The sequence below is a fragment of the Cuculus canorus genome, chromosome 5 (assembly GCF_017976375.1).
Source record: "Cuculus canorus isolate bCucCan1 chromosome 5, bCucCan1.pri, whole genome shotgun sequence".
Classification (NCBI taxonomy): Eukaryota; Metazoa; Chordata; class Aves; order Cuculiformes; family Cuculidae; genus Cuculus; species Cuculus canorus.
In genome coordinates this window covers 47,542,965-47,559,383 of record NC_071405.1, presented here as the reverse complement: position 1 = coordinate 47,559,383, position 16,419 = coordinate 47,542,965, and the positions used below count along the sequence as shown (strand labels likewise).

General features: G+C 37.2%; 1 protein-coding gene across 26 annotated transcripts in view; it reads left to right on the top strand.

The window, feature by feature from the left end:
* The window catches only part of LRRC4C (leucine rich repeat containing 4C), a 529,117-nt gene that overhangs the window by 487,618 nt on the left and 25,080 nt on the right, over window positions 1-16,419 (top strand). For 25 of the 26 annotated variants that reach the window (XR_008449956.1, XR_008449955.1, XR_008449954.1 and 22 more), the window contains one exon: window positions 11,455-16,419. This exon is cut by the window's right edge. Coding sequence is in view for 23 of the 26 variants with exons in the window: in XM_054067035.1 (XP_053923010.1) it covers window positions 11,497-13,413 (1,917 nt within the window). In the remaining 3 variants the exon portion in view is untranslated. Of the gene's footprint in view, window positions 1-2,141; window positions 2,258-3,011; window positions 3,135-11,454 lie in introns of those variants that run through there. The other variant, XM_054067042.1, reaches the window with a different exon arrangement.

Genomic DNA, 16,419 nt, shown 5'->3' with positions numbered 1-16,419 from the left:
TTTGGTAACACCTAGGGCTTAATTGAAATACAACCTGACCTTGGTTTTGTTCAGCAGGCATACAATGGACATAATTACCACAAATCTACTGAGAGGTATTGTGGCAAAATGTCATATTACTAATTTTAGCTTCTCTCATTCTTTTGGGAGAAAAAAAATCAAAAATCTCAGTGAAAAACAATGTGCTGTGGCTTCATAGAAGTCCTAAACCAAGTAATTTTCCAAAAAATTAACATCTAATATTTCTCTGTACCTATTTTTCCTCTCAAAATACTATCACAGTATGATAATTGCATTGCTACTAACAGTTTCATATTCCTTCATAATTAAATAAACACTTGTAAATTACAGACCACAAAATGCCTGTGTTCCACTCTTACCTGAAAGGGTTTCCATAGTTACTGAGGACAAGAAGTTTAACTATCGTTTGCCAGACTCAAGGCTATTTGCAGCTCTGAGTTTTTCTCTCATGACTCTTTTTCTCTTTGTGTCTTTGTTTATTAACAGAATGAGGGAGTAATTTGAACTCAGTTAGCCACTACAAATGCAATGATGCAAAATGGACTCTGATACTTCAATGTGTTATTAGCTGAGTATGTTTCTCTCAGAAGACATTTCAGAATAAGGCAAACTAGCAACACAGCCTGTAGTTACCAAGGTTACAAAGTATCTATCAAGCACTTCTCCAACTCAACATCAAATAACTCAGACCTTAAAAAAGGAAACACCTTTCTTGACACGGCATTATGGCATAGACATACTTAGGCACTTACCTATTATAATTTATACCTTAAAAAGCATTGGTGCAAATTTTGCACGTCTGCTTTAATGTAATTCCCTCTCATCCCTCAGTTTCCTCTGTTCTAAGTATTACAAAATGCATTTGGAAAAACTGCACTTGTTAAGGCATAAACTTGATTTTTTATGCCACCGGAATGGACCATTCTCTTATTTGCTAGTCTCAAAATAATCTTAAAACCTTACTAATCGACTTCAAATTTTACCAGAGCATCCTTGTTGCTGAAGTACAGAAGCTACTAGTGATCCACAACTTCATTATATGTTCATCGAACTAAACTGTTTCTGTCATCAAGTTCATATTATCTACTGAGTTCAAGAGCTCAGGAAGGCTGAAAGGATCACTCTTTGTAACAGGAACATTCATCATTGGCACATTCAGTAGACAAACACAGGACTGTAATTTAGGAAAAGATGTTTTGGAGCTTTGAAAACTAGACTCCAAATTTCTAGGATTAGGATGAAATTATCACAAGAGCAAGCATATACTCTAATTACCATTTTTTTTTTGTTGCTTTTCATTGTATTGGCTACATTTGTATATGAATTCTTAGATTATGTGGTGTTATGATCTGACATCTCCTATATCTGTTTTTATGGTTTGTGACTAAGGAGAAAATTTTGGAAGCAGTTGGTGCTAACATCTTGGATTCTGTCAGCCTCACACTTTTTTTGCCTTTGCATCTTTTAAAAGATGCAATATTTAAACATTGCATGTACTTAACCTGCAGACTTCTAGTTGCCAGTTTGAAATCCTGTAGTATGTTGTTGAAAAGGATGTTTATACAATTTAATGCTTCCATGTAAAAAAATTGATAATATTCTATCGGATCAAAATTTGTTTGAAATGAAGTAATCACCTTGGTGCCTTTGAACAGATGTTGTCTTAAATCACTACTAATCTGCTAAAACCAAAGGAATACTACAATGTTTTGAAATAAAGCCCCAGTGTGACAGGAGTGAAAACTGCATTGTTTTGGAGTAGTGTTTTAGAACATCATATAATTTTTATTAAAGGTTGTTTTTATACTAATTTTGTTGTGGCTCGCAGATGCCTTCTAAATGGGAATTTGTGATTTCGGTTTGATAGTAGACCAAAAAGTGATTAGGAAACCATCCTTTTAATTGTTAGGTATTCACTGTGATTTAATAGTTTCTTAATGAGGCGTTTCTGGCAAAAGATAGTGAAATCCTAAAGGTACTTGTATGACTTCTCCTTAAATTATGGTTGACACATGAGATGTAATGACAAGCTGCTGTAATTAAGAGAATTTTTTTTTAGTGCTATTGTAAAATTTCTTCTGTACAATTGTCTGTTTCCCACTACATGAATATCTGTCCAGAAAAACATAGAAGATGAAACAAACAAAAAACGTTCAAGGAAACTGTTTTATCAACTGAATTAGTGAAGTGAGAAGAACAAAATGGGACTTGAATAACCCAAGGGATCCATGATGAGGTAGAAAACCTTTTTACCTTTACAAAATTTGATTGAATTGAGGCCAAATCAATAAAGAACAAAATTTCCTAGTGGCTACACGGGGTCTCAAGAAAATGAATTCAAATTAACTTTGAAAAGGGACTAGCTAAGCTACCTTATTCTCTTTTATGACACTCTTAGTTGAAATTACAGTGGCCTTGATTCAAGTATGCTTAAATACTAAATAAGAGTGTCTATAGAAAGATTTAATGCAATATAATTAACCCATTTTAAAAGTTAATTCCAATCAAATTTCTAGAAAGTTTCTGGGTGGACTAGTAACGGACTCCATTGTGGTGGCTTTTATGAAAGAATTTAAGTTAGTTCATCAGGAATACTTCATAGATAGCTCCTATTCACATCACTGTGAGCAGTCTGAACAGACAGTTTAGGACTGTTTTGTCCTCTTCACCCTCTGAGTGACATCCAGGGAAAGGTCAATAAAGAATAATTCCTCTTAATAAAAGTAATTATGTCCTAAAGAAATATCCATTACATATTGTTGGATATTTCCTATGATTTTCCTATAAAAATAGCAAATGCTATGAGATGTACTGAGGATGCAAAGTGCAAATGACACTAGACAGTAAAAGAATATTTATAAATAAAGGGACATACTAGACCGATTCTGTTTAAAATACTATGAAATCCTGCTATAAAGCAAATATTTTTGCCTGGACTAAAGCACACTAAAATTCTCATTTTAAGATGTCTATTTCTATTTCACCTGAAGTTAAGGAGAAAATTTTAAACCTCAGGAAGACATAAGAAAGGAAACATGACCACATGCTGGAAAAGGAGAAGTGTGAAATAAAGCTGTTTTCTGTATAACAAAGTGAAAGAAAAGAACACAAAGGTATAGTGGATCAAACTTATTCTTGATTGAACTCCCCTGAAATCAGTGGTGATTCAGAAGGATTAAATGTGTCCGATCACATTTAGGTCTTTTAGGTCAGTATCTTAGTGAATCAACTGTGTCTTAAAAGGCTTGCAGAAGAGAACCTCTCTGCCTTCTATACTTACATGCTTTCAAAGGCCATAGAAAATCTCAACTATATTCCAGAGAAAAACAATGAATCATGCTAAGAGGAGAATTATTTGCATTGTGAGTGTTTTGATTTATCTAGTCTCATGAGCAATCAGTTTGCATTGCAGGGCTGCCCATCTAGCCCTCTTTTGCCTCCACTGCATTTTACTAATAATAAAATAAACCCCAAATACATAAAAACTGCTTCACTTTGAAACCTCTCAGGTTTTTAGGCATTGAACTGTTGTTGAGACTTTTAAATTCCTCTAGCAGTGAAAAGGGGAAACCGATTTTTAAGTATGGAGAAAAAGATACACAGCTATATATTTCCAGTGAAAGTTTCACTGTAAACCAGCCAGTTTAATAAAACCTAAACACCTCAGATGAGCCAATCTATGTGAAAAATAAGAAATAAGATTAAGAAGAGAAAGATATGAGTTCTACTGTCACCCAGTTTACTGATTTTGCTTGATGATCATAGTAATGCTCTATTAAGAATACTATGTGTTCCTTTGTTCATAGCAAAGATATTCAATGGAGAAAAAGAATGGTGTTACCGCACTGTATATGGGCAGGAAACAGCATGCAAAGCTTTTGTACTACTCTTGAGGTGAAAGCTCTAATCCTTGAGGGTTCAGACAGATTGAAAGGAATTTCAGGACAGAAAAAGCAGGGAGGGGAGCAGGAGGGTATGGTGAGTGAATCCCTAGCAATGTTGTTCCCAACCCTTCACAGCCTTATGGGGACATGCATTTGAGGCTGCAGGAATGTTTGCAGAGCAGATGTTGGTAGAGAATTTCTGACCCCAGTGGAGCTCCCTGCCTCCCGTTTGGTCTCTGTTCTGGGACAAGGTTTTATCCTCCTGTGTTTCAGTATTTTGCAGAGCTAAACCAGATTGTGTGCTTCTCCCCTGCTATCTAGGCTGAAATTCCCTTGGCTTCCTCTACTGACATTGCTGCCAAAAGGGGATCAGTCTCAGAGCTCCTGAAAAGAGAGTCAAGAGAGTCACTTCTGTGTAAGGTCATCATGGGATTTAGACCTGTTTTTATTGCTGTACTCCATGCTCTGTTCCATATAGAAACTATTTTAAATTCTTAGGCACTGATACTTCCCCACATAATTAGTTGTTTGACACACGTAACTCCTCTTCATACATTTGGAAATCTGCCATTTAATTTGCAGCTGTAGAGCAACTTGTTTACTAAAAATGCAGATATCTTTGAAAGGGTTTTTCTCTCAAAAAACTCTTTAAAAGAGTCTGATGTACAGCATACATAACTGTGCTAGGTAAAATGAAGCAAAGGTGCATTTATCTGAATGCATTCACATATTTGTCAACTTGAAAAAAAAGTTGTAAAATGTGACCTGAATGCTCCTCATCCTGAAATTTTCTGGCACATGGCTGAGGGAAAGTGTAATAATTTAACTGTGCTTCAGCTGAGATTTAACTGTGATGTACTTGTGATGATTTGATATTACTGTGATCATTCAAGCATCTGATATCTAATAGATTCTGTCATACTTTCAATGCAGTGACATATGGCATGACACCTAATTTTTTTAATGGCAGATGTACAGCACCAATCAAAGTGTGTTAGATCATACCATGTCATAAACCATATATTGGGATAAAGCCACAGTCTTCACATTACACCGCTCTGTTCCTGAGATGGTTATTCATACACTCACAGACTAAGCAGACAAATAAGTTTGAGTTGCCAACAGCAACTAAACTTCCTTTGATAGAGCTAAGGGCCACTGGAGCTTGGGAAAATACCTTTGCCACCTGCCATACTTAATTAGACAGATCTTTGGGAATCGTGTAGAAGTTCTATTTTGTAATCAAAGCCCATCATCACAGGAAAATCCTTCAGAGATCAGAGTGTAGTCACTTTCTCCTGGCAAAGTAACAAAGAGAGATCAAAGCACATCAGGCCTAAGAATTAATTACAAAAAAAATAGGATAATTAATTGCCTGTTCCATTACAATGCCCATAAGGAAGATGTCTCTGCATACACATTTAGCAAAATTACCTCTCAATAGCATAACTGCTGTATCCTTCCAGATGTACTAAGGAAAGTTGCACTGTGCATTTGTGCAGAGGGGGGTAGCTCTGTCATTCCTTGCTTCATCTTCTGCATTGGATCTTAAGAGGACAATGCTTTTCACTCAAAGGCAAATATGTAGTACATTGAGACTGAGTATCAGATTAACTACAGAGAGGAGAACATACATATCAGATGTCAATTTGAAAAAAAGATGTTTTTGAGTTCTGTGGAAATAGAAAACAAAACAAGTAACTCTCCATATAGGCGTATTAATGTCTCTGTGTCCATAAAGAAAACATACATTACTATACTTAAATGACAAATGATGTATGCTTTGGTAATTAAAGCAAAGCCACAAATGGACTTTAAGTTGTGTTTGGAAGCACATTCAATAATGGTACAGTGTCTGGAGAACTGACTGCACAGTAAGGAAATTCTTAGCATTTTAAACTACATTTTAAATCTATACAGCAGAGGGCACTAGTGTTGTTGATGTGACCATAGAGTTACTATTTTGGTACCAGAAAAACTAAGAAAAAAAAATCACTTAGAAGGCAGAGTTGTCAACGAAGACTAAAGAAGCTCTTTGATGGCCTGTGTTCCATATTCAGATTTGTAAAGCTCAGTTTTCATGTGTCTCTATCATAATAGAGAGAGATTGAATAGGAAATTACTCTAGTACAGAGTTCCATACGGGTCTTTATGTAAAGCCCATTAAAATATTTCCATAATGTTCTTCAAGGCTTTAAATTAGTTTTCCACTGAGTTATTGTGCTGGCTACTTTTTTTCCCAGGGTGTTTCCAGTGTATTTCTGATTTTAAATTACCCTGATGTGAACAACTTCTCTAAGGCTTCCTGAATACTTAACCTCTGAGCTGTGGAAAATCACCAGTATAAAAGAAAGGACCTTTTTAATACATTCCTACACCCACTTAGGAGTACATTAGCCTCACGCGAAGCTCACCAGTTGGAAGTGAGGAGGCATTGTGTAGCATATTTTCTGCTGGTCATGATGGCTTTTTTGAATCATCATCTCCCTCTACTTTAGCAGCAGCAAACCCAGTTAGTGTGTTCTTGTGCCGAATACCACATTTTGCTTCCTGTATTACCAAAGAAAAGGGGAAAACTTCAGCAATGTGAATACATCCAAAGTTAAATCAAAGGGTGTCTACAAAATCTAAGATTTGTTCTCACTACCTCCCAGAAAATGTTCCAGAGGAATGTCAATATAGAACCTCTGCAGCTTAGACATTGAAAAAAACAAGTACATTTATGAAAAACATATCTAGAAAATTATGAAAACATATCTAGAAGTTTCCATACACATTTCTCAAAATGTTGATCTTGTCTTCAAAATTATATGCTCAGAGCAATATATACTGATAAGTAGTCAGTGACCAAGCTTGTATTTGAAGTATACACAGATATGAATTTTGCAGAAACCTGAGGGTCACAGAATTCCCTAAGGGTCACAGAATCCTCTGAAGATCTTCAAAAGATCATAATTCTGAGACATATGTTTGATTGAGACATCCCTAGCACATGACTGTGGAAAAAGGTAAAGGTAAAAGCCACAGGCTATTTTAGCCTTCAGTACTAGGAAAGAGCTGCTCTATGTGACTGATCCATTGTTTCAGTCAATAACCAAAACCAGGAGGAATATAAGGAATTTATTTTAAGAAGATAAACCAAAATATTTCTTTTAAAAAAATCTTTCTGCAACTGAGACATAGAAACATTTTGGTTTGGGTTGAACAGTTTTTACTAATCACTCTCAAAATTAGATAATTTTTTTGTTATAACGAAGTACTGTACTCAAGTAAAATTTTTTAATTTTTTTTTTTTTTTTTACCCCATGGTGTGGTGATGGGAAGGGACAATTTTCTGGATTAAAGAGTAGACGAAAGGAGTGGTCGGAGGTACCATCACACACAAGAAGTCAGAACAGGAGGGAAGTGCCTTGGAGTGCTTGCAACATGGTTTGGCATGATCAGCTTTATGGAGGCTGACAAAGCAGTGAAGGGATTTTATGCATCCACTGGCTGAAGCTGAGGGCACTTGCTCTCTTGTGGCCTTTCTTATTTTTCTTATGCTTTCTTGTTCTACAAATCCCATAATTACCCTGGTCCTTCAAGGTATCTTGGATACAGGAATAAGAGTTGAAATTAGCAAAATAGAGGTAGAAAAATAAACGGTGGCTTACGAAGCCAACCTTTTATAGTGAATGGGTCTCCGATATAACACAGCATATTCCTGTATGTCTATAAACCAAACGCGCTCCTGGCACCACACCAGCCATAAAAGTCTAACTGACAGCTCTGAAGCTGGATGTAGTGGGCTGAATTCTCATCTTAGTTCCAGCGGAGACAATAACATTACACCAGTGCAATTGTAAAATAATTGGGTTTATGTGTTTCTGTGTTGGTTATATTACTTGTTAATGGAATTCATTATTCAGATCAAGTCCTTAGGGGACAAGTTTTAGAAGAATTTAAAAAATGAGGAAGAAAAGAAAAGACAAATCTATTGAATTAAAAAAAAAAAAAAGCAACTAGTGGCAAACAAAAATCCCAATAATATCATATTAACTATAGCAGAAGGTTGTTAGTTACTATTCAACAGGAAAATTCATGGATCACTGATCTTAACTAGGGAGCTTGAAATTGATATTACTCATTGATACAATTCTTTCTACTGCAACAGGCAGATTCTTCTTCATGGCAGTGTATTCTTACAATGCGAAGCAGGTCCATTTTAACTCTCCTTTTACAGACATTTTTTGCTACAGTTAGATTTTTGATGTAAGAAAACTTGAATTTTAGTGATGAGTTTGAGAGTGTTTCTCCATATATTGCATTCACACCTCTGAAGAAACAAATGCCCTTGTAAGCCTGCAGTAAAAAGGAAGGTGTAGGCAGCAGCCACCTTTCACCTAGTCTAGTACACTATCCTAAATCCATGAAGCCAATGTTCAGAAGTAAAGTTACTGGCAGAGGGAAGGGATGGAGAAGTGGGATCTGTAACATCTAGCACAATAGTCACAGGCTTTTCCAGAGTCATGTGACAGAAATGCAAGCCGGAGAGAGAGGAGCTGAATGACTTGCTCAAGGTTGCAAAACACATTAGCTTCATGAATCTTTCACAACAAGACTGATGTTTTGTAAATAACACTTACAGAGTAGATAAAATAAACAGATATAGCCCAGACTTTCCTATTACCATTCATGCGTTTTTAACCATTATATTGGCTTTTCCCTGCTAGGCAAATTAGATATTCATAAGTCTATGAGACAGACGGGATTCATCCAAGGGAATAAAGGGAGCTTGTGGAGGTGCTTGACAAACCTCTTTCCATCATCTACTAGTAGTCCTGGTTGATTGGGAAAGTTCCATTGGCCTGGAGGCTGGCAGATGCTACACCCATTTACAAGAAGCGCCAGAAAGGGAATCCAGGAAACTATGGGCCTGTCAGTCTGACGTCAGTGCCAGGGGAGGTCATGGAGCAGGTCGTCTTGGGTGCCATCTCACAGCACATAAAGGACAACCAGGTGATCAGGCCCACTCAGCATGGGTTTATGAAAGGTAGGTCCTGGTGATCTGATCACCTTCTATAACAAGGTGACATGCTTGATGGATGAGAGAAAGGCTGTGAATGTAGTGCACCTGGACTTCAGTAAAGCCTTTAACAAAGTATATCACTGTATCCTACTTGAGAAACTGGCTACCTCTGGCCTGGACAGGTGTACGCTCTTATGTGTTATAAACTGGCTGGATGGCCAGGCCCAAGGAGTGGCGCTAAATGGAATTAGATTCAGCTGGAAGTTGGTCACAAGTTGTGATCCTCAGGGCTCTTTGTTGGGTCCAGTCCTGTTCAATATCTTTATCAGTTACCTGGATGAGATGATCAAATGCATCCTTAGCAAGTTTGCAGATGACACTAAACTGGGAGGAAGTGTCGATCTGTTGGAGGGTAGGGAGGCTCTACAGAGGGATCTGAACAGGCTGGATCAGTGGGCTGAGGCCAATGGGATGAGTTTTAACAGGGCCAAGTGCAGAGTCCTTCACTTGGGAAACAAAAACCCTGTGCAGAGCTACAGGCTTGGGGAGGAATTACTTGAAAGCTGCCTGGCAGAGAAAGATCTGGGGGTATTGATTGACAGCCAGCTGAACATGAGCCAGCAATGTGCTCAGGTGGCCAAGAGGGCCAACAGCATCTTGGCTTGTATCAGAAGAAGTGTGGAAAGGCCAGAGACCAAGGAAATGATTCTCCCCCTGTACTCAGCACCTGTGAGGCCACACATTGAATACTGTCTTCAGTTTTGGGTCTCTCACTATAAGAAAGGCATTGAGATCCAGGAGTGTGTCCAGAGAAGAGTGACAAAACTGGTGAAGGGGCTGGAAAACCACGTCTTACGAGGAGCGACTGAGGGAACTGGAGTTGTTTAACCTGGAGAAGAGGAGGCTGATGGGAGCCCTTATTGCTCTCTACAGCTACCTAAAAGGAGGTTGCAGAGAGGCAAGTGTTGGTCTTTTCTGCCAAGTGATAGGTGATAGGAGAAGAGGGAATGTTGACAGGCTGCATCAGGGAAGTTTTAGATTGGACATTAAGAAAAATTTCTTCACAGAAAGTGTTATCAAGCCCTGGAACAGGCTGCCCAGAGAGGTAGTTGAGTCGCCATCCCTAGAGGTGCTTAAAAAGCAGGGAGATGAGGTGCTTGGGGACATGATTCAGTAGCAGACAGGTACAGTTAGAGTTGATAATGTATAAGGTCTTTTCCAACCATGATTCTATGATTCTATTATTCTATGTAGTGACTTATTAAAAGTGAGAGGAGAACCACTGTAACATGTTTTATAAAAATGCAGAAATAAATTCTCAAAACCACACTGTCTGAATATATAATTAGGGAAAAAAAAGCCTTTCATTAAATGAATTGCTGTGAAATGCAAGTTAATATATTTTTTCCTGTACTTTTTTTAAAGAAAGACAGATTTTTACACAAGATGAAACAATTCAGAGCCTGGAGTGGAAAAGAATTGTCTTATAGTATTTTGTTTTACTGAATACATGTATTATGCATCTGGGTGCCCTAGGTTACATATATGCTTTAAGCTTGCTGTAATTTATAAGATTTCACATTAGACTGATCTATAGGAAATTTCATTAATCTCTACAGCACAGGAATGTTGCACTGAGGAGCGGACTGAAAATTAACTGAGAGCTGGGGGGTTTAAGAGCTACCACAAATGAATTTCTTAAAATGGTAATGATCATTTGTAATGTAAAGGTCTTTTTTCCCCCACAGTAAGAACTGTAGGATTTTTTTAGAGGTGTCAATGAAATTGCCAACCCTGGAGTCACAGAGATATTTTTCAGCATTTAAATGGAAACTCTTATTTCTCTGTTCAGCACACATTTACTAATGAGTGTTTTTCTGCTGCTGATGCCAAACAAAAGACTTGGGGAGGGAATATAAAGAAATTGGATGTTTCTGTTTAACAGTAGGGAAGAATTGATGCTCAACATGTTTCTTTTGTATTTTTTTTTTTCAATTAACATAGGCAAGATCTTGCAGTGGATATTGCATGACCTGCTACCTTCAGTATTAAAGGCTTTACTTCCAGTTGAACTCCAATACAGGAATCACAAAACAGAAGTCTCCTCATCTTTATATTACCTGATGTCTTGTCTTGTAATGTGTCAAGAAGTTTAACACCTCAAACATTCTGATGACTCCTATCTTAGTAATTTTTAACTATTGAGGCCCCTTTCAACTCTCCGCTTGAGTCAGAACATTTCTTTTGGTTATCCACTGTGTCTGAACTTGTTATCTGCCATCCAGCTACAAGTGTTATACATTGGAATGAGCAGGAAAAGCTAGTGTCTGGCTTTTTTCTTATTTCATTGCCAATTACAGCTCACCTATCTTGCTCTACAGGAAACAAAATATTAGAATGTCTATAGCTATTCTTGCTACACACTTTCATTAAATCAGTAGAGTTGACTGAAAGGACTTGAGAGGTCTTTGTTTAGAGAGCACACTTAAATATTTAAGATTAATTTAATATTCTCCTCCCTTCTTTCTTTCTTTCTTTTAGGCTATTCAAACTGCAGAAGGACCAACACCAAATAAATTATGAATGTTGAACAAGATGACCTTACATCCACAGCAGATAATGATAGGTCCTAGGTTTAACAGGGCCCTATTTGACCCCCTGCTCGTGGTGCTGTTGGCTCTTCAGCTTCTTGTGGTTGCTGGTCTAGTGAGGGCTCAAACTTGCCCTTCTGTCTGCTCCTGCAGCAACCAATTCAGTAAAGTTATTTGTGTACGGAAAAATCTGAGAGACGTGCCAGACGGCATCTCCACCAACACGCGGTTACTCAATCTCCATGAGAACCAGATCCAAATCATTAAAGTTAATAGCTTCAAGCATCTGAGGCACCTAGAAATCTTGCAGCTCAGCAGGAATCACATCAGAACAATTGAAATAGGGGCTTTTAATGGTCTGGCCAACCTCAACACTTTGGAACTCTTTGACAATCGTCTGACTACTATCCCAAATGGGGCTTTTGTATACCTGTCAAAACTGAAGGAACTGTGGCTGAGAAACAATCCCATTGAAAGTATCCCTTCTTATGCTTTTAACAGAATCCCTTCTCTCCGGAGGCTGGATCTGGGGGAACTGAAAAGGCTTTCATACATCTCAGAAGGTGCCTTTGAAGGTCTGTCAAACTTGAGGTATTTGAACCTTGCCATGTGCAATCTTCGAGAGATACCTAACCTCACCCCACTTGTAAAACTGGATGAATTAGATCTTTCTGGGAATCACTTGACTGCCATCCGGCCAGGTTCTTTCCAAGGGTTAATGCATCTTCAGAAATTGTGGATGATACAGTCCCAGATTCAAGTGATAGAAAGGAATGCTTTTGATAATCTTCAGTCACTTGTAGAGATCAATCTGGCACACAACAATCTGACACTGTTGCCTCATGACCTGTTCACACCACTCCGCCTAGAAAGGATTCACTTGCATCACAATCCTTGGAACTGCAACTGTGATATCCTTTGGCTCAGCTGGTGGATCAAAGACAAGGCACCCTCTAATACTGCATGCTGTGCCCGTTGCCACACACCTCCCAGTTTAAAAGGAAGGTATATTGGTGAGCTGGACCTGAATTACTTCACATGTTATGCTCCAGTCATAGTGGAACCACCGGCAGACCTCAACGTCACAGAAGGCATGGCTGCAGAGATGAAATGCCGGGCATCAACCTCCCTGACCTCTGTATCTTGGATTACTCCAAATGGATCTGTTATGACGCATGGGGCATACAGAGTTCGGATTGCTGTGCTTAGTGATGGCACATTAAATTTTACAAGGGTAACTGTGCAAGACACGGGTTTGTATACATGCATGGTGAGTAATTCTGTTGGGAATACTACAGCTTCTGCCACACTGAATGTGACTGCCCTGGATAACCCTGGTTACACATACTTTTCAACTGTCACAGTAGAGACTGTGGAACCTTCTCAGGATGAGGCACAGACAACAGAGCAGGTTGGGCCCACACCTGTTACCAGCTGGGAGACCACTAACATGACAACCTCACTCACTCCACAGAGCACAAGATCAACAGAAAAAACGTTCACCATTCCTGTGACAGACGCAAACAATGGGATCCCGGGAATAGATGAGGTTATGAAGACTACCAAAATCATAATTGGTTGTTTTGTGGCTATCACTCTCATGGCTGCTGTGATGCTAGTAATTTTCTACAAAATGAGGAAACAGCATCACCGGCAGAACCATCATGCTCCAACGCGGACTGTAGAGATCATTAATGTGGATGATGAGCTTACAGGTGACACGCCCATAGAGAGTCACTTGCCCATGCCAGCAATAGAGCATGAGCACCTAAATCACTATAACTCTTATAAGTCTCCTTTCAACCACACAACAACAGTTAACACAATAAATTCAATACACAGTTCAGTGCATGAACCGTTATTGATCCGAATGAACTCAAAAGACAATGTACAAGAGACTCAAATCTAAAACATTTATGACATTAAGTGTTGGGGACAACAAAAGATGGTTTATAAATCAAATGACACAAATGACTGGGCTAAATCTACTGTTTCAAAAAAGTGTCTTTACAAAGAAAAGGAAATTTATTTATTAAAAATTCTATTGTGATCTAAAGCAGACAAAATTATGTGTATTCCTCAGAACCTGTTTTTGCTGCACTTATTTACGCTCCTCATCCCCTTTTTGCTTCCCAACCTACCCCGGTTCCCAGTTGCCATATTTTTCATAGGAGATCTTGATTCCCTAAAAGAACTAGTCTAGGAAATTTTGTAAGAATTCTGTTACACTTTGGGAATTTTTATGGTGAATTCTAATGGTGAGATTTGATTTATTTTGTCACTGTTTCTCTTTTTTTCTTTTGTTTTCTCATGCCCTTTTTGAAATTCTTCAATAGAGAATGGAATAATAACAGCAATTTTACAAGTGAGAAAAGAAAACAAGTAAAACTTTTTTTCCATGTAATAATTTGCTCTGTATTTACTGAAAACACCATTCTGTGAAAAAAATAGAAGACATATTAAAAAAAAAACCCATCAAAACCCAAGAAATCAGTTTAATTGTGAAAACCAACACACTCATGATCTTTTAAACAATTCTAGGACCAGAATTTGTAGTTCAAACACTAAAATAAGATTATAAATAAAATATTGTGGTTTTTTTTCTGTACTTGCATATAGCTCATTTTTAGTGTGGTTTTAAACATCAAAAGTTTGATATAATCCTTATGATATTCTGCTATTATGGCCCAAAACATAATCACTTTAAAGAGAGTAATTAAACCATTTTGAATCATTACTGAAGAATAGCATAGTTTGAATTTTAATTTATGTAAGCAACATACTCGCAAACAAGGCTCTTTGACATTTAATGCAAGATTAAAATCATTCCTTCTAATGATGTTTTCAAATAACTCTATTATATCTCCAGACGTATTTCACAATGCCAGGAAAAGCTTTGCAAGGAGTTTCAGTCGTCACTGAATTTATTAGACAGAGCCAAAAAGTTTGTTCTGTGTTTTGTTATTTATAACTGTCAATAAGAAAATTCATCTTTGTATCAAAGTCAGTGGTTTCCAGTTCAGTTGTGCTGGTATTCCTAGACATACGTATGAAATATATTTAGCTATCTATATCTATGACCAGAGCTCTATCCCTATGAGCAAAATGAAATCAAAATGCTGTTAATGGAGTAACTCACAGGAAGAAGTCCAAGGATTTTAGTTTAAAAAAAAACAAAACAAAAAAAAAAACCAGAAAGAATGATCAGCCAAATCAGAGGAGAGTATAGGCTGCTGTAATTTGCACGACAGATAGACTTCATGAAGAGTAACCAGTTTACATTATTTTAAACTCATATTCAGTTATCAATAAGAAATGTACACTCTTTTCCTTTTTATCTATATGCATTCTCTGGATTTAGCTTATTTGTATAGAAATGGTGTATACCTAGCATGCTGAAAGCTAAAAGAAAGGCTTTGCATAAGAAGACCAGTTTCAGGACGCTGTGTTCTTCCAGGTGGAAGTTCTGCCAAATTAAACTACTTTATGCATTGGCAACTGAACAGAAGCATTCTAAAATATTTAGGTCAGGAAAAATTATCACATGTATAATCTCTGAATGTATTTTTGCCTGTTTCCTTCCTTAATCATTCTTACTGTGAGTTTTTCAGGGTCCTGTGCCAGGTAAATAATGTTCTTAGTTCATATCAGAATCTCTCAGGAGATTTCTAGTATCCAGTAGCGTGCAGGATGAAGATCCTGCTGAAGAGTATACTTTTGTTAATTTAACAAGGAATGCACAGTTCTAAAGGTTGCAAATGGATATCATATTAAGAAGGCCTGATTTAAAGAGAGCACAGTGGACATAGGTGATGAAATAACACGTTGTGCAAGAAGTCTGATAATTATAATACAGAATCAAACCCAGAGTTTTATAATTATAATGTCAAAGAAACATTTGAGAAGACATTGTCCTTTGATGTGCCACATGAACAAGGGTATTTTAATACATGACAAAGATGTTCTGAATGGAGAACATTGCAGTTGTGATTCCTAGTTTTGTTTTTTTCTTCAAAATGCACTAGAGCATTTCACTGGTGATTTCTTTTGAGAATTGTAATACTGAATGTACAGAAACACTGCAATTATACATTGCTATTTCTTACCGAATGTTAATGCAGTTTTATTGACTAATCAGAAATATCAGATATTTCTGCTTGCTCATAATAAGCATAAAGTAAAAACATTTTGGTGTGTTTGTTTGGGTGAGTATATATGTTTTATATGGAAATTATATTAGTTATGATTTTCCCAGCATTTTCCCTACCCTTCTTGGAACTACAGAGATTATTTCTGACTCCTTCCTCCTCTATAAAACACCCAGCACTTTTGCAGATTAATTAAATACCACAGTTAAAGAACATTACAGTTTAAATTATGAACTGAGCTCTGCAATAAAGAGAGAGGAGTGCTGTGCTCTCCTGCTTTTGCTGCTGAAATCACATGCCAATACAGTCTGTTACTGCTCCAGAAACAACAGTATTAAGAATGAAGCCTAGGTTTCATAAATTGTTGAGCACATCTGATAGAAAGCTCTAAATAAATTTTTCTTGCAGGTGACCATACCTGGTGTGTGATATAAAAAAACTCTGGAAAAAAAATGTGATCTTGATTATGAGCTATCACTTTCTAGTGGGCCTATGAGAAAGGATTAATTATTCTTCAGTTCATTTGATGGAATCTGAACTTGTTTGGCTGTTGTCCTGTACAAATACAAAGTGCAAACAATTTTCTTACTGGTATTGTCATCAAGTGTTATAAAGCTTGCCATATGCAGAAATACCAAGTGAGTTCCATTCAATTTACCATACGAGATGGACATTTTATTTTACTTTGAACAGGGCTAGATATATGAAAATTATGACAGTAATTGTATTTCTTTGCTAGAATATTCTAATGTATTAAAACCTATGTG